Source organism: Sparus aurata, chromosome 2 (assembly GCF_900880675.1).
Source record: "Sparus aurata chromosome 2, fSpaAur1.1, whole genome shotgun sequence".
Taxonomy (NCBI): domain Eukaryota; kingdom Metazoa; phylum Chordata; class Actinopteri; order Spariformes; family Sparidae; genus Sparus; species Sparus aurata.
The window spans coordinates 17,958,489-17,984,243 of NC_044188.1; the positions used below are offsets into that span (position 1 = coordinate 17,958,489).

The following is a 25,755-nucleotide window of genomic DNA, read 5'->3' on the forward strand; positions in this document are numbered from 1 at the left end:
TGATGGCATTTTTTTTTTATATTCCTGTGCCTGTGAGAGCCTATTAGACAATACAAATGATTAACAGTTCAGGCCTGACGGCAGGAATGCAGGAGGCATCAGAATCAGAGACCATAACCAGGGCAGTGACTTATAAAACATCTCTTTTCACATCTGAAGAGAACGTGTGGGAGCAGCTTCAGACACCAAGAGATCACTTAGTGAAGCACTGAGACAAATGCATTTTGTCTCACTAAGACAAAACCTTGTTTCATGTAAATGCAAATAAGCCAGAAGATTTCTGACTGGCCGCAAACATGTGTACGTATGTTGCCTACAAATATACAATAAACCCCCCCCTCCTATTAGCTCAAGCTGAAAGACTTCAGCTAGCTGGCTCTCATTTCTGAGTCAACCTAGAGGGATGTTAAATGCCAGCTCTCATGTCTGATTGAAGATGAAGGAAAATCCAACTACCTTCTTTGTCCCAGACTTAGGAACCCAGATTCAGAGATTTATTTCAGGCCACTGTTGACGCATTGTCCATTTTAATGGATGCCAGAGATGCACACAAATTTCCACCTGGTATCCTCCCATTTCATTTAAAACATTTCAAGAAAACCACGACCCTCCTTGACATACATTTTTTCTTTCTAATGCCACCTTAAATTAAGATCATGCTGCTTGTAATCATCTTGGATTAGACAAATCCCACAAAAGAAGCCAGAAATTGGTAAAAAGGACTACATTTGGCTCTTCGGACTGCGAGTACATTGTGCAACGATATACAAATGTTACAAAGCTCAGATGTTAGTGTCATGAAAAGAAAATGTGGGAAGGTACAGAATGACATGTAGCAACACCAAAGAGCAGTTGAGGAAGTTTCTTCATAATCCAGCATCAGCCTGGGTTCATATTACTGTCAGTCAGAAAATTCAGTCCACTTTTCGCTCTTTCCGTAGCTTGCCATGATCTCTGAATGGAGCATAATGAAGTCTTTGAGATGAATAACCTGCGTCTCATCCTGCAGCCGTCTTCATTTTCAAGATGAGATTTCAGAGTGTGTGTGTGTGTGTTTGTGTCTGTTCACAGTCTCTTCTTGATGAGCTTCTCTAGTTTGCGGATGCGGGAGGACTCCTGTTCAGGGGTGGGGGCGCTGAAGGAGAGAGAGGGGCCGCCGTCGCCCCCGGAGGGTGGGGTGGGTAGCCGCTGCCTGAAGAGTTCCAGCATGCTGCTCTGTTCGCTGCGCTTCAGACCCTACAAACAGATACACAGGGGAAAATACTCATTACATAAAACAAAAAAATCTTACACAGGACAAGTGGAAAATGCAAACCTAAAAGTTCACCCAAAAATGAAAATACAGTCATTATCTACTCCGCCTCAGGCCAATGGAAAGTCTTGTAGTCCACAAAACAATTCTGGAGCTTGTTTAGCATTCTCCTAAACAACTAAAGTAGGTGGAGACTTGATCAAACAATAAAATGGCTCCATGGAGCATGTTTGGCGTAATACAAGTCTCTGGAAGCCCAGAGGTCCTAAACTGATTTGAAAGGTTGTTATTTACACCTGCGACGTGCGTTTGAGCTTGTGCACCCACTAGCACGCTTACAATTTTAGCTCAGCAGCTACAGTAAAGATTTCATCTTAAAGGGTGCAAATAACCTGTCTTCAAATCAATTTCGGATGTCAATGTTCGGGCGATTTAAGGTGTACTTTTGGTTGTTTTTTAACGTTATAAAAAGAGTCCCCAGCTACTTCAGTTTTTTAGAAGAATGCTGCAGCAGCGATTTCCTGTGAAAATCCAAAAACGCTATGAACTTCACCCGAACCATTACAGAACCTTCAGTTTTGGGTGAACCTTTACAAATACGATTAACTTTACATTTAAAGGAAACTTGTTTATTTTTGTTCTTCCTGAGAGTTAGATGAGAAGAAAAATCCCATCCTCATCTGTACAGTCATTATGAAGCTGGAGGAGCTTCTCAGCTTAGCTTAGTATAAACACTGGAAGCAAAGGGAGATGGCTAACCTGTGCCTGTCCGGAGGTAACAAAGTCCACCTACCAGCACCTCTAAAGCTCACTACTTAACAGCTTATATTACCAAAACTAAGTGTAAAGAAACTATAACTTGTGCATATATCAATTGATGAACTTTAGAGATGCTGGTTGGCTGATTTTGTTACCTTTGAACAGAGCCGCGCTAGCTGTTTCCCCCTGATAAGCTAAGTGAACTAGCTGCTATATATGAGAGTGTGATCTTCTCACCTATCGCTCAACTGTAAGGCAAAAAAGTGCATTTCCCCCAAATCTTGAACTATCCCTTTAAATTACTGGCTGAGTCAAACAAGCTGACCTTCATGTCTAGAATCTTCTGGAAGGTCTCAGGATTCCCATCCGCCAGGAGCTTGATGTAGTTATCAACAAACACCACTGGTGGTTCATGTGGGGCCATCACCACCTGTGGAAAAGGAGAGTTTAATGTTGGTTTCACCCCTCCCTCCTTTCCTGTGAGGGACGACCCAAGAGAACTTTAAATGATCCCACATGGGGCAGCTATGGCCCAAATGAGAGAGGGGGGGGGGCAGAACTGACAAAACCAAGCAGTTCAAGCTGCAAACAAAGTCGAGACTATGGTTCTATATTTAGGAGCCGACTCCTTACTCTTTTTTTTTCCCTTTTACACACCAATTACTCCATGCATGAGTGGGCAAGAATTAGTTTCACCGGTAATTATTTTTGGGTATAATGAGCCTGGGCAAAAATCTGCATTAGTCAAGAGTAGGCAGAAAAGGTTTAATGGGGCACAAGTCTTTATGGATTGGATTCTCTGGGTTGTTTTTTTCCCCCCTCCCAACGATAGAGGCTGGCTGGAAAACGTGGATCGGACAGCATTTTCTTGCAGTCGCTACAAAGCTGGCAGAACAACACATGGCTGACAGAACCCCCACCTCCCGTCTCATGTATGCATCCAAGGACCATCTCACAACATGTTTTTCTTATCCTTCATTTTTTAGGAAAAAAAAGGCTTGTTCTTTCAGGCTTCACTCCTTTCTTTTTCACTAAATGTAAATAACTATAGGGAGGTGAGCTGCACAGAGTGGAGCTAGAGAGGGAAGAGCAGGCATAAAAAAGGCTCAGGATTGTGTGGAATTCTTTGCTTTCTTACTAGTGCTGCTGACTGAGTGATTTACTTAGCAACTGTCCTGGAGCCAGGCCAAGGGAAAGGCCTGTAGGGACCTTGTAAAAAAGGGAAAGCAAAGGAGGGAGAGGGAGTTTAAGAATGAAAATGGGCATAAAAAGGGAGCGCAAGAGAGCAACAGAGTCAGGGGGGGAAACATTCAGGCTGAACAAGGGTGGGGAAGAGGGGAAGAGGGGAAGAGGGGAGGGGGGTCTGCCTTTTAAATTCTCCACAGAAAAGAACTTCAGAGGAGGGAGAGAGAGAGAGCTGGAGCTATGGTGGGCTGGGCTGGGAGAGCGTGGAAAACAGCCACGTCTCACAGGCATCGAACCAGCCAGGAGAGGCCGTCTCAGACAGACAGACAGACAGAAAGAATCCCACAGACTTTGAACATAACTGAGCGCTGGCTCCCGAAACAGACGACCCAAATATATTCATCTTCAACACCCAAAGGAGATACTCTGACAGCTGCGTACAGATTTAAGAGATGGGCCCTTAAAGGTGCACTATGTAGTTTTGGGAACATTGAATCTCCGATGACTAGTTTTTATGCCCAAGCAAACTAAATAATCAAACATTGGCATCTTTCAGCTCGTTGTTTTGGTTTTACGACTTAAGATTGTGTTGTTTTTAGTTTATTAACAGCCGTTTTTTTCAGTTCTTAAAAGAAGCAAACAAGCTCTGAAGAAGCCATTGTTCGCTGTCTGCCCAGCATCTAACAGAAGAGCGCTAAATTTGGCAACTAGCTGGTAAACATTTGTGGAGCATTTGGCGGATTGCGAGCTAGACATTTCCCTCAACACCACTAACTGCAAATAAATGCTTATGTTAGTTCATGTATGCTAAATGTGTAAAAAGCCAACTGTTTGCCAACACGACAACTTTATACGGTGAAAATATGTAAATGTTAGCAGCTTATTCTGCTACTCTCAAGGAAAAATTTTAAAAAAAGAATAATCACTGCTCAGCTACCTCAATTTGTAACATCAACAGGATAGTTTAGATTAGTGTGAGGTCATTCAGTCAACTCTTGATCCATAACACAAGATGACACAACATTCAATTGTTGCACTGGATCGCAGTCTTTATGTTCGGGATACGCCAGATTTAATTTCAAGTCCCAGCATCACAGAGAGTAATTTAAAACTATTGTTGAGGCTGGACAGAGGGATTCTTGTATTGGGACTTCTTTCCATGGGTTTGTCTTTCAGAAGCGCCGGTTTCTGCCCAAGGTGGAAGCAATTACCTGTGTGAGGGACCTTGATGTAGCGCAAAGTTGATGGCTAAAATGCTGGCACGAGTACAAAAGCTCTACTCATTCACTTTCCAAGGCCAATAATGAGGAAACCTTTGTATGTCTATAAACATATATATCATCTTGTGCAGCATTATTACTCATTACAATTACAACCAAGACTTTTCCTCCACACTATAAGATGTGTTACCTGGGTTTTTCTTACAGAATCAGATTTCTAGCCTCCACAATGATTATAGTGTCTTCTGCTGTCACAGTAATGCATGTGAATCACTTGAAGGCCCTTCATGCAGCGTCAGCTACGTCTTTGTGAGACATATAGATGGCATTCCAGCTGAAAGGGCCCGCTGGCACTTGAATTCAGAAAGTAAAAAAAAAAAAAAAAGAAGCAGGAGTGGCCTGATGTGACTGCATTCTATAACTCTATAATGTGAAAGCCTCTTTAATGTGTGGCAGATGAGTGGAAATTCATGTATATACATTCAGGGAATTGTTCCAGGGAACAAAGACAAGTTTTACACAGGCCATATGGGCCAGTATGCATCCCAGTAGAAAACAATCAGACGAGGCAATCGAACATGAAACGGCGAGAGGGCTTTGTTAGACAATCAGTGTCTGAGATAAAACAAGAAAATATAATACCATAAACTGAAAATATTTGCTGTCTGACATTGTTTTAAAGCTATTCACAGTGAAGGCATGACCATAGCGGGTCACATTAACGGCTATAAACATCAGCAGTCCAACTTTAGGAAGGAAAGACGGCCTCCTGGGAGTTCAGAGGAAATCAAAGGACATCCAGACGCGTACTCTGTGTGTGTGCATTTCTTTACACTCCAGGGACGGTTAATTAGGGTGGGGTTAATCTATGGCAGCCACATTCCAGTGTCCTCTGGGGTCGCATAAGGTAATTTTGAGGCAAATGGTTAAATCCTGTTTTTGCTCTCCTTACTGACGACAAAAAATCCAACACACACTTATTCTATCCGTGTGTGTTTACGTGAGTAGACGCATGGTTGCATGCATTCACTTATTTACTCTCACCTTTCCCACTGCCTCAACCACATACTGTGTCAGAATATAAATGTGTGTGTGTGTGTTTGTCTCACGTTGGCCGTCTCTCACTCATTAAACCAGTGGTGCATGAGCTCTATTCTTATTCCCTCCTATCCTCATGTGAGGTGGAAACATGCTCATAAAATGCTATTGTGAGTGGGGTTAATGACTCAATTAAAGGGTTATTCTGCACAAAAATAAACTCTAAGTAGATAATCTGCATGGGCAACTCAAAACAAACATTTTAATACAGGCTTGCCATTCAAACCGCAAAACGCTCAAAAGGAGAAATGTTTTGTTCAGACAATTGTTGCCTGTAACGATGGAGCCCAATCAGTGGAAAAAGAAGTTAGAAGCACGTTGTGCAAGACCATCCTTGGTTAATGTGTTAGCATCAACACCAACGCTAATGTTTGACTGGATATGTCAGAGTTCCAACATTCAATCTGTAAAACGGCAAACAAGCGATAAAGAAAAGTCATTCAGGCTGCACTTACACAAAAAGGTCTATCTCAGGTTCAGATCCTTTAAAGGTCAGAGAATGAAGCTTTGGTTGTAAAAAAAAGAGCATGAATTTAGACACCCAAGTAAAATGCCATAAAATCTCAAGTTAGCAGTAAAGATTGAGCTGCTCTGATAATGTGTTTAATATTAGCTATTTTGTGTTTAGAGTACAACTCAGGTCCATCAGTTAAAGATGGGGGGGCTCGTTCTGAGTTTACGTGAGAAAGATAAACTGTTTGAATTTATCTCTACTAGCTTTAGGTGCGTGGTTAAGTGTTTTTCCAACATTCAAAGTGCACTCATTCACACTGCACCTGAAAGCCGCACAGCCAAAAGCATCTTCACCCCTTCATCCTCACCTTAAGGATCATCTCTGCACGGGTCATGCCTTTCACCACTATCTTAGTGTAGCTGGCAGGTGCTTTGCGGAGCACCTGGGAGCCTATGGAGGGCAGATCCAGCAAGACTGTCTTCAGGGAGTGAGTGTCGAGGAGGAGCTGGTGGGGTAGGATACACAAGACAGACTCTCAGGCATATAAGAACTGTTATTCAAGGTTGAACATGTCTACCGGTGCGCGATAATATCATGTAACAGTGCACATACATGTATTGCTTAAATGTGTTTAAGATGAGGAAGCTTTAGGACAGATTAACATAAATTAAACTCACTTGTTCAGCTCCCACCATGCTGATGGGCTTACATCTGAACAGGTGGTTGATAAACTTGGGAATGAAAGAACTGAGGAAAGAAACAAATTATATCAGATTTAGGAACCTTTCATCACAGATAATAGAAAGAAAAATAATGTGTGTATTTTCATGTACTTTGTGAACTTGATGCAAAATTGTGTGAAGTATTTGCGCGTGGACGCCAGATTTTCTCTGATAATAGGCACGTTTTGCTTAATGTGCATGATGATTGACGTGACATAAGGACTCTGGTCACCAACGTGCTCCACACTCTGCCACGGCATCTGAGAGAGCAGGGAGGGAAGATTGATACAATCATCAAAATATGCTCAAAACTCTCAAGCATCTGTCGTGAGCTGAATGTGTGCATGCATGTCTAACCTTGCTCATGGCGGTGAGAGCAGGGTCACAGGCAGCATCAAGATCTTGAACCAATAGCTGGATGCTGTTTGAGATCACACTGAGGACACATGAAAGTAAATAACTGAAACCATGAAGACGGCTCATATAGTAGAAGGTAATTTCTTTTATATCAAGAGGAAAACTGTCCACTTACGTGCTGAATGTATCCATCTCCCCAGTCAAATTAATTCTCTCCATCAGGATTTTATCTACTTTCTCCTTTAGCTTCTCTTCCAACTGGAAGACAAACACAAATATAAAACATATAAAAATGTTTTTTTTTAACACATTAAACACATAATTGCTGTATGTGTATTGTAAAAAATAGTCTCTTATGCTCTTGACAATCTGTGGGTTTGTTTGTTGTGTTTACATGCCTGTTGTGTTGTAGCCAGGCAGTACTCTGCAGTGCTGAGGATGCTGCAAATCAGGCAGAGCTCGTCTACAGTGAACTTTGCGGCTTCTGAACCTTCTTTCTCCTTCAGCAGACTGCTGATAGTGAGACCCCCGCTGTTACTGCTCGATCTGGACAGAGACATAGATAGAAAAACAGCAGTGAAGAATAGAAGGAGACAGAAATATAACGAGGGGTTAACAGCGGGAGAGAAAGGCTGATATCTGAGTCTAATAGTGACTAATATATAGCTGTTGTATAGTTTTAGTACTAGTGATAAGACATTTTTGGGTGATAGCTGGTTTGTTATGTGTGTGTCTGGGTTTTATTTTAGACTGGCTATTGTGGACCCCCTTCGCGACAGAGGTTTAAAAGACACTCTTTGTAAAACACTTTTTAAACCACAGGTAAAGAAGGCCATTTTTAGTAACTGAGGCACAACAGGCATAACTACAAGCAGACACAAGTGTCGGGATTCTGCGCCAATGAGGCTTCAACAGCGGCCCAGTCATTAATAAACGTCATAACGGAGACATGTGGGTAAAACCACAACATAGTTCAAACTCCTTTCGAGGGCCCCCTTCAAAACCTCACAAAACCAATTCACAGCACACCATACTGGACGACCGTGTCTGCATGCGTCTGTGAATGTATACACTTGCAAAGCGTTTAAGAGTACCTTTGAACCATGTTTGAATACGGCTCAGAATATGGTATACATTAGACAGCGAGGGCAAGTGTGTAATTAACATGCATGCACATGTGAGACAGAAACAGAGCACGCCTGTATGTGTGTGTGTGTGTGTGTGTGTGTGTGTCTGTGTGCGAATATGTACACACACCACAGCCCAGTGATGAGTTCTAATGTGGCCAATGAGCCAGAGATGTTTTTGCTGGTAGCACATTAGACTTTGCCACAACCTAACCGACTCCAGATCCCTTATAGCATGCCATCCAAATCCATCAAACACAGCGAGGACTGAAGGCATTAATTTTCAAGCTGAAACTCCTAAACTGCTCCATCACCATACCAAAGGAATGAACAAATATGGGTGTGACATGCTTGTTTGTGAAGAGTTAATCCCAAATAAATCTGTGTTTGTGTTACTGCCCAGAAAATTGTATCATTCAGGGTGGGAATGTTCGAAAGGCTAGAAACTCTAGCTAGTTCATGCCACGGGATTGTCACCTCTGGCATCGGTTTGGCCAGAGACGTTATAAAAGAGGAGTCTTAACCACTTAAAACATTTTAAATAGAAAGGTCCATAACACCAGAAATAGTCATTCTGTGCCATATATCCAGCCCCTTCCCCGTCCCCTAAAAGCCTGCTTTATAACAGCCACAACAGGAAAAATTGTCTGCCAATTGTGTTGTTGCAATGACGCAAGCCCACAGTAGAAATTCACTGGTTAACAGGTTCAACCAATTTTGGTGAGGCTGCATGCAGACTTCTCAAAGGCAAGAATGATGAAGATATCCCACCAATGCAAATACGAAGGAAGGTTAGATAATTTAAAAATTAGACATTAAATTTGCATTGGATCAAGTGTTCTGGTGGAAGGAGCCCACGGCGTCCCGTGACAGCCTGGCACTCTGGATTGAGCTATAAAAAAAGTTGGCGTTGTGAAACTTTCGTGCATGTGTAGCAGAAGTATAATGTGGGGAAAAAAGTGTTTTAAACCTTATTTCTGGAACAAAGTCAGCAAACTTTTCAAGTGGATTTTATCAGATTTGACATGATGAACTTATGCCACTCTGCCCATCCATTTAGACTGGATCCTGGTCTTGCTCTGCTAGTCCAAAACAACTACCTAGTGGAGTTGCCAAGAGTGCAGCTGGTGATGAGACTTGCCTAAAAGACTCGATCTTTGGGCTGGCTAAATGATGCTTTTTAAAAAAAGTTTTTTTTTTAATGGGAAAACAATAGAGGTCTGCTGCTCAGTGGAATAATTGATAGTAGGACTAATTCATTGTTGGCTTTGGCTTTTTTGTGGTTATCGTTTAAAAATCTTCCTCTGTTGGAGCAATATTCAGAAAAGATCACACAGTAGAGGGAAGATAATTTTTCAAATGAGATTAACTTCGGGAAAAAAAATCAAAGGCAATTCAGATGAGAAGTTGAGGGTTTTCCCTGGCACTTCAAGTCAGTCTTAAAACCAGCATCGACTAGACCCTAATGGATAAATTGAGCCAGTCTTACTTAGGCAGGTTTCCAGAGAGGATCTTCCAAGCATACTCTCTTAGGAATTTCTGGAAGATGGTTGTGAGGGCAATCATTGGTTCTCCAGTACTCAGCTGGGAGCACTGCACCATGCACTTCTTGTAATAGACAAAGAGGTCAGCACAGCTGGGCAGCACCGCTCCGCCCTCCTCTGTGCCCGCCTTGGGTGGGCCTTGAGCTCGGAAGTCAGCCACGAACCGGTCAATCAGCTCGCCCAGGTTCCTGCAGATGCCCGTAAATGTACAGTACAGCCAAACCCACACAGGTTCACACACGCGCGCACACACACACGCAGACACACACAATGGGTGGTTGGGTTAGAGGCACATGAAAGGAATTAAATGAATCAAATATAAACATTAAAACAGTAAAAACATATGATTGGTGCCTAACCCCAATAAATAAATAAAAGGATAAAATAACAGGCGCACAGACAGAGAGCCAGATGGATAAATAGGAGAAAATATTCCAAGCATATCAAAATCCTCAGTACTACAGTCAACAGGTCCACAGTCAGTTGGTGTGGCCCAATCCTTCTGAATCTTGGAACTAAAGCCAAGGACAAAACAAGCAGGCCACTGTTCTCTCCTGCTATGTCCCACTGGGGACAAGCTGATCTGGCTGTTGCCTGTTTAAGGCCTTTGGACTGAAGTGAAATGAGGTTGTAGCTGCAGAATAGGTCAATCCTGTTCTCTTGGACAGACAAACTGCATTTAACGCTCCAGATAGCCAAGAGCCAGGGGCTGCATGCAAGCACAGCAGTCCCAGAACTGTGTTCAGTTTCAGAAGCGATCACCATGACTGGGACAGGGGGAGGGACAGATGCAGGAGAAGCGAAGGATGGTGGGAGGTGAGGAAACAGAAAGAAAGACTGTAAGGAAGATAAAAAAAAAAAGAAAAGACAAACAGATTGAGATGAAGAAAGGAGGAATGAAACAAAATGTATTCAGAAAGAAAGAGACCAGAGAGGGGCTACCAAGAAGAAAAAAATAAGGAGGTGGGAATGAAAATAGGCAGATCTGCTGTGGCAGCACTTATTCGACCTCCCTCTCTCTTTCTCTCTGCGTCTGTGGTCGTGCAGCTAATGGGAAACATTTCTGCCACAGTGGAGACAGAGGCCTGTACAGGAACAAGGGATGGAAAGACACAAGAGGCAATGAAGTAGAATGGGAGGTGGGGGATCTGATTGATGAGTGGGCAGTGGAAAAAGGATGCATGTGCCAGCTTTACACACAACCTGCTCCTGATTCTGGGTCTGTGTACCACGACCCTGTTTGGCTTGTATGAATGTGTGTTGCTCACTTGTCTTGGGACTCTATGTAGACATATAGATGAGGTTCAAAGCACTTTGAGACAATGCCGTGGAAAGGGTTGTCCGGAGCTTTCGGCTTCCTGGGCTGAAACAATGAAGGACAACACAGGAATTAGAACAATAACAGGTTTTAGTTGCAGCTCCACAGAATATCAATCAGTGAGTTTCTGTTTTGCCTCCAGGCAAAGTTAAATGTCAAAACACTGAATACAGAATCAGGTGGTACCTTTGAACTTGTGTCATACTGACCAATATCCCGCACCAAGTCACAGGGCTGTTACATTAGAGTGGAGCAGTTTTAGATACATAAAATTTAATTAATTGATGAATGACCAAAGTTCTTGGTCAATCTATTGCTTTGTTAAGGTCCTGATTAAGAGGTTTCGGCCAAGACAACAAGTATATCAGATAAGATTCTGTTCTTCAAACTAAAGCCACACAGTTATCAGTTGAAGTAGTTCATGGGAGAATATCTAAATAAGGCTGCTACACTGCTGTCCCACTTCCCCGTGCGTTGCCATGAGCAAATGAGTCATATTCCCTTGAAGAGGAGAACATTAGAAAACAGTAAAAATTGGCCTAGCAAAAACTCTACACCAAAGGAAGCAATATCTAACAGTCCCTTTATTTTGCAGTATGGTTCAGATTGAGGTCAGTTCAGCTCGTCTCACCTTAGCCAGATCCTCGTCCTTCTCTGTGCCCACATCTTCACTTGACTCATCCTCCAAGAAGGGGTTGGTGGGTTCTAGAGGGCTCTCCGGCCTCTTCTTCTGTATGAAGATGAAACATTAGTTTTTTTTTCTAATGCTCACTTATTACAGCATCATAATTGGTTTTGACAGCACTTTTGACTGACAGAAGTTCTCCTGTAATCATCACAAACTTCAAAATGAAGTCCAGACCTCATCATTTTCTTGCTTGTTTGTATAGAGCAATTCGTGGGAGGTTTTGATGAAACTGCATCTCCAATTATAAAATTCCACTCAACCAAATCCCTGATTGAATTACAGAACCCAACAGGCCGGGGTGTAAACTGAACTGAAGACAAAAGGGCCTCTGTTGTGCCTAAATACGATCATTTCTGAGTAAGCTTGGCCTAGTTATGCTCAAACAAAACAATAATCATAATATGTCCCTACGCTGTGTCACTTACTCCTCCACACGCCAACGTGACCTGGATTGAAAGGTTTCTTTGGTCAGTGACACGAGTACCTCTTTGGGTGAGTGTAAGAGTATAACACAACAGGCTACACGTAAGCAGTTTCGTGTAAGCGTGACTGTTGTGCAAACACAAGCAAGCAACATCTGCAGTATGTGTTTGGACACCTCGTGCTAGAATCATTTGAAGTAGATAGTCAATAGACTGGCATGTATTGTGTTCGAGTGTGTGCTTTTCTCACTCCAGGTATGTCAGTCAAGGTGCATCCTGTGAAGCGTTTGGCCAGAAGACCCTCGAAGTTTGTGGTCCTCTGGATGGCAAACAGAAGCAGCTTCACCTCAATCTCCTTGGCCCGTGTTCGCATTACTTTGGCTAGCTCCACCCTTCCAAAAGCACACACGAAGAAAATGGACATAGTATTTTAATTTCTAGACATCGACATCCTAAAATGTTTGCAGTGATCCTTGTTAGTATATAATTGTATTCATACACATTTCTCCTTTTAGCAAAAACATGCCATGTCAGGGTTTATTCTGATGACACTGTTCTAACTTTTGCCAGATGTTTTTTTTTTTTTCTTCTTCATCGTGTCAGTTGCTGCTGGGAGAAACACACAATTTGCGAGCCATGTATTTCTTCTCTCATGAAGCTGAGGGGAAAGGAGAGGAGTAGAAGTTGGGAAACTCGGTCACTGCGCATGTAGGCCACCTACGTCAACTGCACCGAGGGCTGCACCAAATAACAGACTCGTGCCAGGCAGCTAACGCCAGTGTGGTTCACTTCATGATGCACAAAAGTCCCACAACCAATTTCCCACTTTCTGGCTTTCGTAATTTAATTAACATTCAACTTCTTTTTTCTTTGATTTTTTTGAGGACAGAAAAACAGCATACTATATTTTAAGCCACTTTTGGAACACTCCTTGCTCCTAGATGGGCTTTCATACTACATGTTGTGTGTGTTTACCTGGTGATGTGGCAGAACTCCACAGCAATACGCTCTGTCATGCTCCACTCCTCAGGAAACATGCGCCCATACTTCTCCTCATAGTCTACAAGTTGGCGTTTAATCCAGGCGTAGCGGCGATCGATCTTGTCCAGCCACGCAACCTGAGCAACCAGGTGGGATTGTTCTTTTCATTAATAACTAAATACCACCATTTTCCAAAAAGGTATTAACTGGAATTAGATGATCTTTTACAGTATTGATTTTCAAATTCTCACTCACATCTTGGTTTTCCTGGAATAACACCAGGTACTCTGAGAGGTGCTGCCTGATGAACTTTTTGATGATTTCCTGTTTGATGCGTGGGTCCAGCACATTGGCCACCAGGCAGGCATCTCTCAGCACATTACTAGGGCCACCTGGTCTCTGCATTGATTGCGAAAAAAACCCTGACATATTGTTTTGTACAAAAGGAAGAGCAAGACATGAGCAACATGATTACACAACATATTTACCTTGGAGCCCTGAGAGGGGAAGGCCTCTTCAAAATCTGCCAGGATCTGAGTCCCTAACTCACTCTGTGCTGCTTTTACTCTGATAGGACAAAAACCAATCACACAATTATTCATTATTTTCAAATCATATAAACATCATACAGGAATAATGGCAATTTCACATGGAAGCCTCTAATATACAACATAACTTAGCCTCCTCTTAGGCTAAAATATTTTAGTCCAAAGACTCTACAGTTGAAAGCCAGCTAAAAGATACTTTGTTTCATTGTTGTCCAAGTGCAGAGAAAAACAAGTAACATGCCAAACCTCAAGGCCATTGATGCTAATGAAGTGTCACAGGACTTGCTATAAAATCGCTGAAAACCTCATAAGCTCTAAAAACACCTGTCACAGCCAATTATTTCCTGAACCACACACGCACAATTAAAGCCCAGAAGAATCTAAGATTATGTTTATTTTGGAAGGTGACAAAAAAAGGTGAGATGTTTAACAGAACCGCATTATAAGGTGGCTGTAGTGCTGCAGAGAGCCCCTGGCCTTCCCCAAATGTAAAAAAAGATGTTTGTTTGGTACAGACATCATTTCTGTTCATGCGAAAATGAAAATTGTGATTCAGAAATGATGATGACTATTGTGTTTCTGAAATCACAATATCCGTCAGAATACTGGCAATATGATTTTTCTTTTACAAACACTGTGCAGCCCTATCCCCAACATTTTCAATCTCAATATGGGCACACACATTCGCTGGTCTCTTTATCATTCGTTCCTTTTTCATCAATGTAGAGACACTGGTTTCTTGTCAATAATGCAACAAAAAAGACACGTAACAGTGTTTACATAATGAGGTCTGTTTAAGGCAATCTGAGTGTGTAGTCTTCAGAGAGTCTGTGTTCGCAGGAAGGCATCCAAGCCGGGTTAACCCAGGACGGCACCCAAAGCCATGCCAGTCGTCCAGAACAAACAGGAGAGGGTGGAGATTGATGCCAACTGAAGTAGCAGTCTTCATTTCAAGTGCCCCAGTATGAGTCTGGAGGAGAACTATCAGAATGAGACCAGTCCAGACATTATATGTCACTGTCCGTCAGCTGAACTTTGATAGTCACAAGCGTAGTTGAGACAGAACTCAGTGGGAAATGCTTTAGGCGATGAGAAAACGAGTAAAAGGCTTATTAAGAAATAATCAGAGTTGATCGTGTTCAAAGGTGAAAGCTGCACTGACTCCATTTAGTTACGCTTCAAAGTACTGTCGGATAAAAGGCTAACTTCTTCTTACGAATTGGAGATGTAAAAGGCAGGAGCAGAGAAATGTCAGATGGAGGCTCTAATGTGCATTTAGCCAGTAACCCCGAAGAATTTTCACATTTGTTTAAAACTGAGCATTTCCTTTTTTCAGATGAAATATCCTCTTTAGTTTTTACAACTAAAATGTGCACTTAGGTTTGCTTTAATACTTTTGTTTCAACTTTTTTGATCGTGCTGTTATACACTGCACTGGAGTGCGGCGATAAATCCTTTAGTTGTTAACGATTAAATCAGTCGCTTACTTCAATAATACTTTCAAATAGGGCTAGTCAACATTTTTATGATCTCTAAATTGAGTAGAAATGGGAAGTCTTTTAATCATCCTGCTATCATGAAATGTCTAAAATGATTTAATTGTGGCCAACAATGACATGTGCAAAGTTTAGCTTGCTGCTGCAAACATGTCCAAGCTACTTTTCCTCGTGGTTGTGAATTAGCGAACTCCCCATCCGATCCTTCATCCAGCCTCGATATCAGTTATTGCCAATCTTCATCTTATCTTTTGAATGCCTCTGTCTCTTTTCTGCTTATGTGATCTGTGTTATTGTAGAGGCTCATGTGTTAGATCTTTATACTCTCTATTAACTGTTCAGTTAATAACCCTAACCCATCCAGCTGTCTTCCTATCTTACCCATGTGTCTCCTATCATCTGTTTCTCCAGCAGAGTCACTTCTTCCACGCAGCTGTTATTTGGTATGAACGCTGTCTGCCACACCTCAGTCAAAACAGAACCGAAGGTCATTGCTTTTTTTTTTTTTTTTTTTAGGTTTTGTTGCTAGAGATCGGCAATACTTTGAACCCGAACATCAACTTGACCAATGTGTCCAAAACTGATTCTGGTGTTCTTGGAAAAATCATAGCAAAAATGGAAATTTAATTAGTCAGAGCTGTGGGAAACAAGAGCGCAACAATGGACTTTGTTTTGTGTGTGTAAACCTCTGTGTGTGTTTAAACAAAGGACCACATCCAGATATTGGCATGAAAACATTCCTAATTGTACCATTGTATGATGATTGAAAGACATGTTGCAAGCATCAACAACAAGCACACAATGCACAAAATGCTTCATCTACACACACGCGCGCACACACACACACAGTGGCAGCACATCCATGGAGATGCACACACCCATCCTCAGAAAAGCCTCTAATCTCTCACAATGGAAGAAATGCTGGCATAAAAGGACATTATGCAGTGGGTTTCCTTCCTGTGTGTTCCTGTGTATGTGGTACTCTGTGTGTGTGTGTGTGTGTGTGTGTGTGTGTCTGAATATCTGCATAAACAGGATGTAATACGCACAACACCTCCAGCCAAATGCTGCAACCACTTTTCAACAGTTCAGCTGACGAGCTGTGGAATATTTCAGCTGTAAGCAGAGATCAAGCTCCGAACTGGCTACTGAAAATGAGCTGCTCTTACAGCCATGATGCTCGACACATTTTAGCAAGGCACTTAACCCAATAGAAATAACCATATGTAACCACATATGTCAGTGGTGAACGAGTACGCGTGTCACTGTTTGCATATTAAATACCTCTCAGAAAGCTGTCTGATCTGCGGTATGCTCATGTACTTGTGGAAATGTTCAAGCACATTGACGACTCCCTGCAGCAGGTTGGCCACCTCACCGTACTGCCTCTTTCTGGTCATGGCTCTGGAACACAACACACATGAATTATTTCTATTATCGTATATAAAAAAAATAGTGGATACATCATGTTCATTCATTCGAAACACGCTCTAGGTGCGAAGAAACACTCTCAAAATAAGATACATTGCTATGATTTATGGGCTTTTCCTCCTGTTTAGCAGTTCAATCAGTAAGACTTAAGACTTCTGAAAACAGGTCGGATTGCAGTATCATTCAGCAGGGGGTTTGCTTATTACATAAGATTTGATACAAGACCTGTCTTGTTCCGGCAGCAAATAATAATTCAGCATAAAGTTAACTGTGCACAACCACAAAGTCTCAGAACAATTTCTACAGCTTTGTTTCGATTAAATAAGCTTCAATATTTTGGTCCCGATCTATCATATGTGATTGTACCCACTCTAAAGAGTCGACACCTCCTGCCAACATATGCAGGTGGTTGAGGGTGGTGATGGATGTAGTGAGGTGGCGCTTGGCATGGTCCAACTGCTTTATGTCCCTCGTGATCTCCTTGACCTGTGCAGGGAGAGGAACAGGTCAGACATGGTGATCAGATGAGAAAGGAAGAAGCAAGAAGAGGGGAAAAAGAGAGCTGGACCAAGAGGGAGGACACACCCACTGGTCTGAGACATTATTGTTCCTACGTGCCTCTGGAGGGAGGGTCTGCTTGACACCCCCCTCCCATCCTTTCTCTACTCACCCAGCATAATGGCCTTCCTCTGACCCTGACTCTCACTCACACACACACACACACACACACACACACACACACACACGCACACACACACACACACACACACACTTGTAACAGACAGACACATGGAAGGTGCATTACCACTACTTTAAATAACTCTCCCCTCTATTGTGAAAGAAGGAGGATACAGACTGCATCTCCACTGAGTGAAGGTCATATCCCTGTGAAGCTTCAACAGACCACCTTGAGTGGTCTGCGTGAGTGTGTGTGCATGTTTGTTTTTGTGTACATACCATTTGTTCAGACTTCTCTGCCTTGTCCTTTATGTCTTTGATTTTGCCAAAGAGCTGCTGGATGGCGATCTGGGCCTCTTCCAAAGCCTGCCAAAAATAAAAATGGCAACATGAAACAAACAGAGGAGACACATTTCAGTCTGCTTTACAAGAACCACTGATCATGTTCACATTGTCTGTATTCCAGGAAATGATCATCACAAATCTGTGGTCTGAACAGATTTGAAAATTTGGATCCAAGGCCTAAAGCCTGGATTATACCTTTGGCGAGTTTGTGAGGGTCTGCAGGAGCAAGCAGCAATATGCACATTTCGTTTTCGTTTCGTTTTCTTTCCGCTTATCCGTGAGGGTCGTGGGATGTTGCCGCTTTTTCCCCCTAAGGGGTTGCGGGGCTTACTGGGGCCAAATCCAGTTTTACTCTATGGGCGTAGGCCAGGGTTCACCCTGGATGAGTCGCCAGCTCATCGCAGGACCCTTACTGATGGCAGTGGCTGCCTTCACAAGGTGCCAACAGCACATCAGGAGCAATTTGGGGTTCAGTATCTTGCTCAAGGACACGTAACAACAAGGACATGTAGCTCAGTCCCGCCCCGGGGAGCTGGGATTCGAACCAGCAATCTTCTGATCACCAGTCAACCAGCTCTACCCACTGAGCTACAGCCGCCGCCCCCCCCCCCCCCGAATATGCACATTCTGGTTATAATTTTCCTTTTAAGTGTTTTAACTAAAATTCTTACACATTGCACGCTCAAATTTCATCATCAGGGGGTGTAAGTGGAGACCCGAGGAAGTGAAGTAAAAATGTAAAACCAAACACAGATGTTTGACCAAAACCTTGAGAGGAACACAGAGATGAAAAACTTCTCACTCAGTTTACTCTTGCATACTGACAGTAGAAGAAAGCTGGAGGAATGCCAAGGATCGACTGGGTGAGAAGTTTTCTACCTGTTGTCGGGTCAGTCAGTGGAGCAATGGTGAGTCATACAGTCCAGACATGAGAATATGAAAGAAAAAAAAAGTTCCATCTTCACCCCTTACACATTAACATAAAGGTTAAAAATTAATCTAAATAATATCAAAAAAGTGCAATTACAGTCAAAATATCCACATACACGTTAAATTGCCTTCTGGTGTCTGGTCTAAATATTATAAAACTAAAGTCTGGTTCTTCTTTAATCTGCAAAGTCATGGACGGTGAACACAGAAACCCTGCCAGCAGCTGATTTTTTTCTTAATCTGCTTTTAATCAATCATATAAGCTTGCCTTTAGATTTCCTTAGCATAAACTACGCTACACTTCTAATAATACCATTTTGTGCGAAGCAGATGGTGTGTGGAATAACTGTGTGTCAGTTGTGGTGTGCCGGTCTGGCTCAGATTTCCAGGGATATTTATTTTTCATCCACACTCACCACTGGCTTCGGTCCATGTGAAAAATTATCCTCCTTATGCCCATTCCCAGCTCGAGACTGGGGGCGATGCCAAACAATCTAATTGGCCGTCTAATTCACGAGCTATCTAAATATCTGACATGGAGAGGTCTTAGGTTGACACATGAGCCATAAAGCTAATCTCTGCATAAAGGCTGTCACTAGAGGACCTAAAGAGATTATTAGCACTTTTAACAGCCTACAAAGCCAGACAGGATTAGATAACATTAGACAGTTAAAATTGTGAGATGGTTAACGTGCTATTCTGATATTTCCTCCATCATCTGACACAGCAGCTGTTCTTTGATGGTCCTCAACAGAGATTCTGCTCCGACATCTGATGCCAAGGTAATTGGCTTCACTTGGCCCAATTCTGCGACACAACGTTGACTCTCCCCAGACTCACACACACACACACAAATACAAGAACACATGCCCACAAGGAATGCTAACAGCCAGCACCAGCTGTGCAAGGAATTTACCACTTTTACAAGCACCTCCAAGAATCAGCGAACATTTTAGCAAACATGCTAAAAAAGTGTGCACACATGCAGGCGCACACACACGGAAACGCACAGACACACACACACACACACACACACACACACACACACACACACACACACACACACACACACACACACACACGTTAACATAAATACAGCTTGCATTGACGGCAGATGATTTGTTTTCCTGCCTGAGTGTCGTCAAAGTGACACAGTCAGAGTCAGGACTGATGAATCCTCAACAAAATCAGTTTTCACCTTATATTAAGCTAAATCTACTCTGTGTGATCTGATTGCCTGACAAGACAGGGGGCAACTCTTCCTCAATCGATATGAGCAAAAGCTGCATGCATCCTTCCCTTTTTTATACTTCAAACAGCCCCTTTGGTTATTAGGTGATTGGATGAATGAATTGGAAAAGGAGAGGGCAGGTTAAATGATTACTCTTTGATCTGAGAGTGAGGAGGAAGGGAGTGCCACTGAATCTTTAAAGAGATTCCCTGGAGGAGCTCTTGAGCAAACAAAGTGCATGCAAAAGAGGCCAGAATCTCTGAGGCTGTGAATGTCGCTCATGCACACTCAGCTGAGTCAATCTGGCTCGCTTCCTAGCGCTCATTTCCTGTATTTAGCCTTGAGGAAAGCAGAAAGAGAGACCACTGCCCAGAAGGCGCCTCAGTGCCCGAGATGTTATCTGCTCTCACACAAACACACACATGCACACCAGTGTATCTCTAACATGCAATGAGCAGCACATGCTCCATGGCACACACAGGAGATATCATAGAGTTTCTTTTCATGCACTTCACTCCTCCCTCTGACATATAAAATGGTACTTGTGAGATTAGAGTCACATACAATGAAGCAGATCAACCCAAAGGTGCTCTTTTAACGGTTGGAACGTCGCCCGAGCGCAACGCTTTATGTAAACATTCTAGGGAGACAATTCAGCGAGAGGAACGTCTCACAGAAGAGGGAAAAGAAAAGTTCAGGAAATGATTTGTGTGGAATCTAGTCTTACATAAAATTAACAGAACACCATTTTCTAATGCATTCTTGTATAAACAGCAGTATGCTACTACACTTTTATTGTTGAATTTCTCCTTTTATATTCACTACTGGAAAAAAAAACACACCGAAAGAAAAACACTTTGGCATAGTTGGTGTTTGAAGATAAAATAACAGAGTCAGATTTAATAGGCTGCGCTGTACAAGTCACTGAAGACAATTGAGGCACAGACTGATAGAATCCACAGAGAGCATTTGACCCAGATTCCTTTTAAAGAAATACAAATACAGAAAACAGAAAGTTATAAGCACTTTGAAACTATAAATTAGGAGACAGAAGAGGGAAAGTGACACATTAGAGAGTAAAAAGACAGAGCTGTGAGAGGATGAAAGCATGGAAACTAAAGCAAGTTGTGAACAGCCTTTTCTCAGTTAATATTAAATATTTACATTACTGTCAATTCTATAGGAAGACCAACCGACACTGTTTTTTTTTTTGTTGTTTTTTTTTTTTAAATGCAGCAGTCTGAATACCACAATGAAGAGTGCGTGCACACACACACACACAACACAGAAAACCCTCCAAAAAGAAACAGAAAGAAAACGCAAATGCCAGGTTACCAACCTGCACTATTGTGTGTGTGTGTGTGTGTGTTTATACCCTTGTGCACAGCAGCTTTCTATGGCAAAAAAGTTCCTCAGCCATCAATTAACAGGAATGTGAATGGCAGGCAGTAACTGAGAACAAATGTTTGGTCTCGTTAATGAGATTCTCCGACTCCGACTTGCACAAATAGATTCCAGCTTGAGAGCTTTCACATCTTTCATTTTCATGACTAAAAAAAAATCTATAAAAAGAATGAATAAATGCAAAACAAGCTTCCATTAGCTTTATGATATTGAGCTCAGCTGGCTGTGGAACAGGTGTGCATGCAGTATCCATGTCACCATGACAACAGGCAGATGAAAACATGTGTGTGTGTGTGTGTGTGTGTGTGTGTGTGTGTGTGTGTGTGTGTGTGTGTGTGTATGCGTCTCATAATTAACTGAGGGCCAGCAGACTACAACCCCTTTTCCAACATGGGATAGGTTCTGTTCTGGGTTGTGCACCTAATTTTGAACCATTCTGAGCATTTTGGCTGCAAATAATCCTGAAACCCGAGAAGTCAAGTTGAGAGATCGGCTTCACACCCATCACAGCCAGACTACAACATCAGACTTTGTTAGCCATCCAGTCATTTTAATACAACAAAAGCTTGCCTTTCTTCAATGCGATCTACAATTTTGCTACTACCGTTTACTTCCATTGCACACTGAGCAATGAACTCTGCTGATGACGCATCTTTTATCGCAAACAGGTGGTTTCTGGTTAAAGAAAGACTTCATTTCATTATAATTAAGTCTGTCTCTCTGCCACTGGACACCATGTATTACAGTCAATCACTCTGCCACCAAATTATGCTTGTGGGGCAGTGTGTGTGTGTGTGTGCATCTGTCTTACTAGGACGCAAAAGACACTACAGGGTTTGCTAGGTATTCACTCACTTAAGTCACCTATGTAAAAAGGCAAACTGGGATTATCTGCATCATATACCACATAGTGATGTTATGTCATCAAACCTGCCTTGAGATTTCTACATAAAGTTGTTTTGTTGCCCAGTAACACAGCCATCAAACACACTAAATATCAACTCTATTAGCCACCCGGGTGTGACCACATAGGCGGTCACATTTCCACACACTCAGTGCTCAAGCATATTACTGTCTGACTCCCTACAGAAAAAAAAACACAAAGGAAATCATTTCCCAGGCGTCCTCCACTTTCTCTCTCCTCATATCTTGTGCTGTCCATCCCTCTACATGACTGTAACCATCTTGGATTTCAATGCAGGAATTGCATTTAGCTTACTGAGGTTAGGTTGGGTCTCTCAGCAGAACACTGACATAACTGCTGATCGTGTAGGTTTTTCTTATATTGCTGTCTTTATGTTTCACTCGCCATGTTGAAATGCACACCTCTCCATCTCTCCGTCTGCAGAACGGATTTTCCCTCTGGAAATGTTGGAATGGCACAGTGGGGTTGGAAAAACAAACTAAAATTATTGTGTGTGAGAGTGAGTGTGTGTGTGTGTGACTGTGTAATGTTATTGGTCTGGAGGGGATTTAAAGCGTCTCTGCTACCGAACGGTAGCTGACTGGGTAAGACGGGGCCACCAGGCCAGACTCCCTGACGACAACGCACACCTAATCATGTCAACCGGTCAGAACATACACGGCTCACCCATCAGGTGTCACGTTCCCTTTAAGCTGCAACTCCTTGACAGAGCAAGGAGCTGGATTAAATCAGTAGGGGTTGTCCCTTTCTCTCATGCTCCCTTAAGAAAAGGCAAAGACTCAACAGCCTGGTTTAAAAGAAATCAAAGTATTTACATACAGGAATCTATTTCCCAGACATGTTTTCCATAAAGAGGCGCAGTTTGAGCAGCGGGAATGGTTCTGAGTCATCTTGTCCTTTTCCATGGAAGCAAAGTGGAGAGAGGAAAGAGCAGGCGAGTGGGAAGAACATGTTTTTCTGGGTTGGGAGAAACTTATAGCAGCATTCTATCTTCAGAAGAATGATGCTGTTGTGCGGTGTGTATTTACAATATGCAAATGTGGTTGCTCATCTCCCATATTAGGTTTATGCAATGTTTCATCCACTGATTTTCCTTGCGTCTGAGACTTTTCTCAATCAGAATTTCTGAACAACTAATGAATAACAATCATAACAAAATGCTATTGGAGGACTTCTTTAAAACTTAAATTGGATATCTATTGAGTGATATAACTAAAATGAAAGCAATGTGATTTCTTTGAGCAGTACTGCTATAAAAGACGATAAAGTTTAATGCAGAAAAATAAATCTGAACTAGGTCTGCCACGATGATGTACATAACCTTGACTATTTTTGCTGACATTTTTGTTTACATACATGTTTGTTTACATAAGGATGTCAGTGCCTTTTGAGCCTACAGGGGTTTCCTACCTTTACAACACTGAAGTGTTTTTTCACATAATATGTATTGTTTTGATTATGTGGTTTCATTTCATTATATTTCATATATTTGGGATATAACTTTTTTTCGTTTGATCAAGAGTTTATTGTGCTACAGTTTAAATCCCATTGTTAGGACAATATATCGTCCAACAAAAAAGTACTTATCATGACAGGCCCAATGTGAAGCTGATCACTGTTTCCTAACAACCCCAGTGTGTTTCTCTGTGATCTGCAGCTCATCTCACCTGTCTGCCATCCTGGCCCACGTTGGTCTGCCCTCGCACCACGGTCCTGATGTTGTCATCCAGGCGTCTATCAAATATGACACAAAAAGAAACACATTGGGGTAAAAATAATATATAATAAATAAAGTGTATGTATATATGTATATATATATATATATATATGTATTATTAAGTGAATGGGTGAGAGTGACATGAACTCACCGAATCTTCAGCCGAATCTTGTTAACCACATCATCGATATTCGCCAAAGACTGAAGGGAAACATACAGAGAGGAAATGAGGAAAATGTCTAGCAACCTTCTGTCATACCTCTAAAAATATCATAATGTTTGACCTGATGTTGAGAAATTGTAAGATCACATGTAAGATGTCACTTGCAGGTTTGTGGGAGGTCAACAAGACACATACTTTGTGTATGAGTTACAGTTTATCACATGATATTGGTACCTGAACCTGTTCAGCTGTTGATCCAATATGTTACACAAAACAAAGCACCTCTGAACAGAAATACACACTCTGCAGCATTTGAAGGGGCACTATGTAGTTTTGGAGAAGACATTTATACTCAGAATTGTAATATTTACAATTCAAATTCTTAACTGAATAAACAGGCTGTTCTCAGAGGAAAATAAGGTCCCCAGGACACTGTTTGAAGCTAGAGAAGTGGCAGGGTCCGCCAAATATAAACAAAGTAAAACCGTATGAAATTGTGTTGTCCTTTTAGGTTATTTTGTTCATTCAGTTATGAAAACAAAGACAGTTTGTTTATTCAGTTTGTTAAGGCATAAAACAAAGTCAATGAAGATCTTTCTCTTCTGATAAAAATGTCTTCCTCAAAACTACATATTGCACCTTTAATGCATCTGTTCTTAGAGGCAGACCTTGCTTGAAATCAAACAAATATGTCAAATTCAGGGCAGGTGAAACAGCTCAGTCTCGACTGCTGAATTAAGACACACAGAACCCAATCAGCTGAAAAGACATGCACACAACTGGGCTCCCTTCTGCAGCATTTAAGCACACTTACTATAGGGTTACAGTGACCCCTCATGGAGGTGGAGTATACATAGACCTGTCTGTGGATGAACTCGACTGTGTGCAATTTTTCAGATTAAGTGAAATGGAGTCATTTAGGATTCATAATACAGAAATCGTCTGCTGTGACATCAGCCAATTATTTTATAACTACAATTAATCCATAAATACCCAGAGTCAAAACCTTCAATCCACTTGAGTCATGTGTAACAGTTCAGTGTAACACACCATGATAAAGACTTCACTGTGCATGTCACCTGTGTGTGTCTGAAGGTGTGTGTCTGTACCTGCTCGGTGGGGAACAGTGTGTTGATGTATTCCACAGCATTAAAGTCTGCTCTGTCCAGGGGATCTTGACTGGGGAAAACCTTGAAAGAAAAACTGCTGTTAAAACTGGTGATACCATGTACGTTATTCAGTAGTTTACTGAAATAACTTTAACCAATCATCAGTGACAGCCTGCATCTACATGTTGTCATCTGAGACGCACAAGTGTCCTGACATTCGCGACGTCAGGGTAAAAGGCAGACACAGCTTCGTAAAATGACGTCTCGCATTATTCCCAGCTAATGTCAACGTTACCACACGGTTTTACACTATCGAGCATTTATCTCCGTAAACCAAACGCTGTTAATATACTGGAGGACTCTATGCTTTACAGCTAGCGGTCGTTGTTTATCCAGAGAGACCCCAGGACGGGTTAGCTTGCTAACAGCAGGCTGTATATTAGCAAGACCGGCAAAAAAAAATTGAGAAAACTGCAGTAATAACAAGGTCAAGCCGCTACCTGTTCAATAGCTAGCTGCACCTCGGGGGTAAGATGCAAAATAGCCTCCAAATCCTCCGCAAACTCAAACTCTTCCTCCTCCATCATCGTCAAAACAAAATCGGAGACCTCTCCGGCAAAACACTTCCTGGTGAGGAGGCCGCTGGGATAC

The 25,755-nt window shown here is 42.1% G+C and overlaps 1 protein-coding gene across 2 annotated transcripts; it reads right to left on the reverse strand.

Moving 5' to 3' along the window:
- Positions 1 to 25,755, reverse strand: vps53 (VPS53 subunit of GARP complex). Of its 2 annotated transcripts, none has more exons than XM_030395326.1 (22): positions 25,605 to 25,755; positions 25,105 to 25,185; positions 23,984 to 24,033; positions 23,783 to 23,849; positions 17,560 to 17,646; positions 16,973 to 17,088; positions 16,456 to 16,575; positions 13,616 to 13,694; positions 13,383 to 13,526; positions 13,122 to 13,264; positions 12,397 to 12,538; positions 11,668 to 11,766; positions 10,987 to 11,081; positions 9,664 to 9,906; positions 7,446 to 7,593; positions 7,223 to 7,305; positions 7,048 to 7,126; positions 6,802 to 6,950; positions 6,646 to 6,715; positions 6,336 to 6,473; positions 2,337 to 2,441; positions 1 to 1,236 (listed from the first exon to the last, which is right to left on the reverse strand). In XM_030395326.1, the coding sequence occupies exons 1-22, from the start codon at positions 25,689 to 25,691 to the stop codon at positions 1,066 to 1,068; spliced, it is 2,496 nt and encodes an 831-aa protein (XP_030251186.1). In that variant the 5' UTR covers positions 25,692 to 25,755; the 3' UTR covers positions 1 to 1,065. The 2 variants fall into 2 exon arrangements, with proteins under 2 accessions (XP_030251186.1, XP_030251194.1); XM_030395334.1 differs by having other exon boundaries at positions 1,066 to 1,236; positions 11,668 to 11,763.

Coding starts and splice junctions, on each gene's coding strand:
- vps53 (XM_030395326.1), bottom strand. CDS start 25,691: ATGATGGAGGAGGAAGAGTTTGAGTTTGCGGAGGATTTGGAGGCTATT. Junction 12,539..13,121: donor GAGTTCTGCCACATCACCAG/GTAAACACACAC, acceptor TGCTTTTGGAAG/GGTGGAGCTAGCCAAAGTAA. Junction 7,306..7,445: donor GCCTGGCTACAACACAACAG/GCATGTAAACAC, acceptor TTTGTCTTCCAG/TTGGAAGAGAAGCTAAAGGA.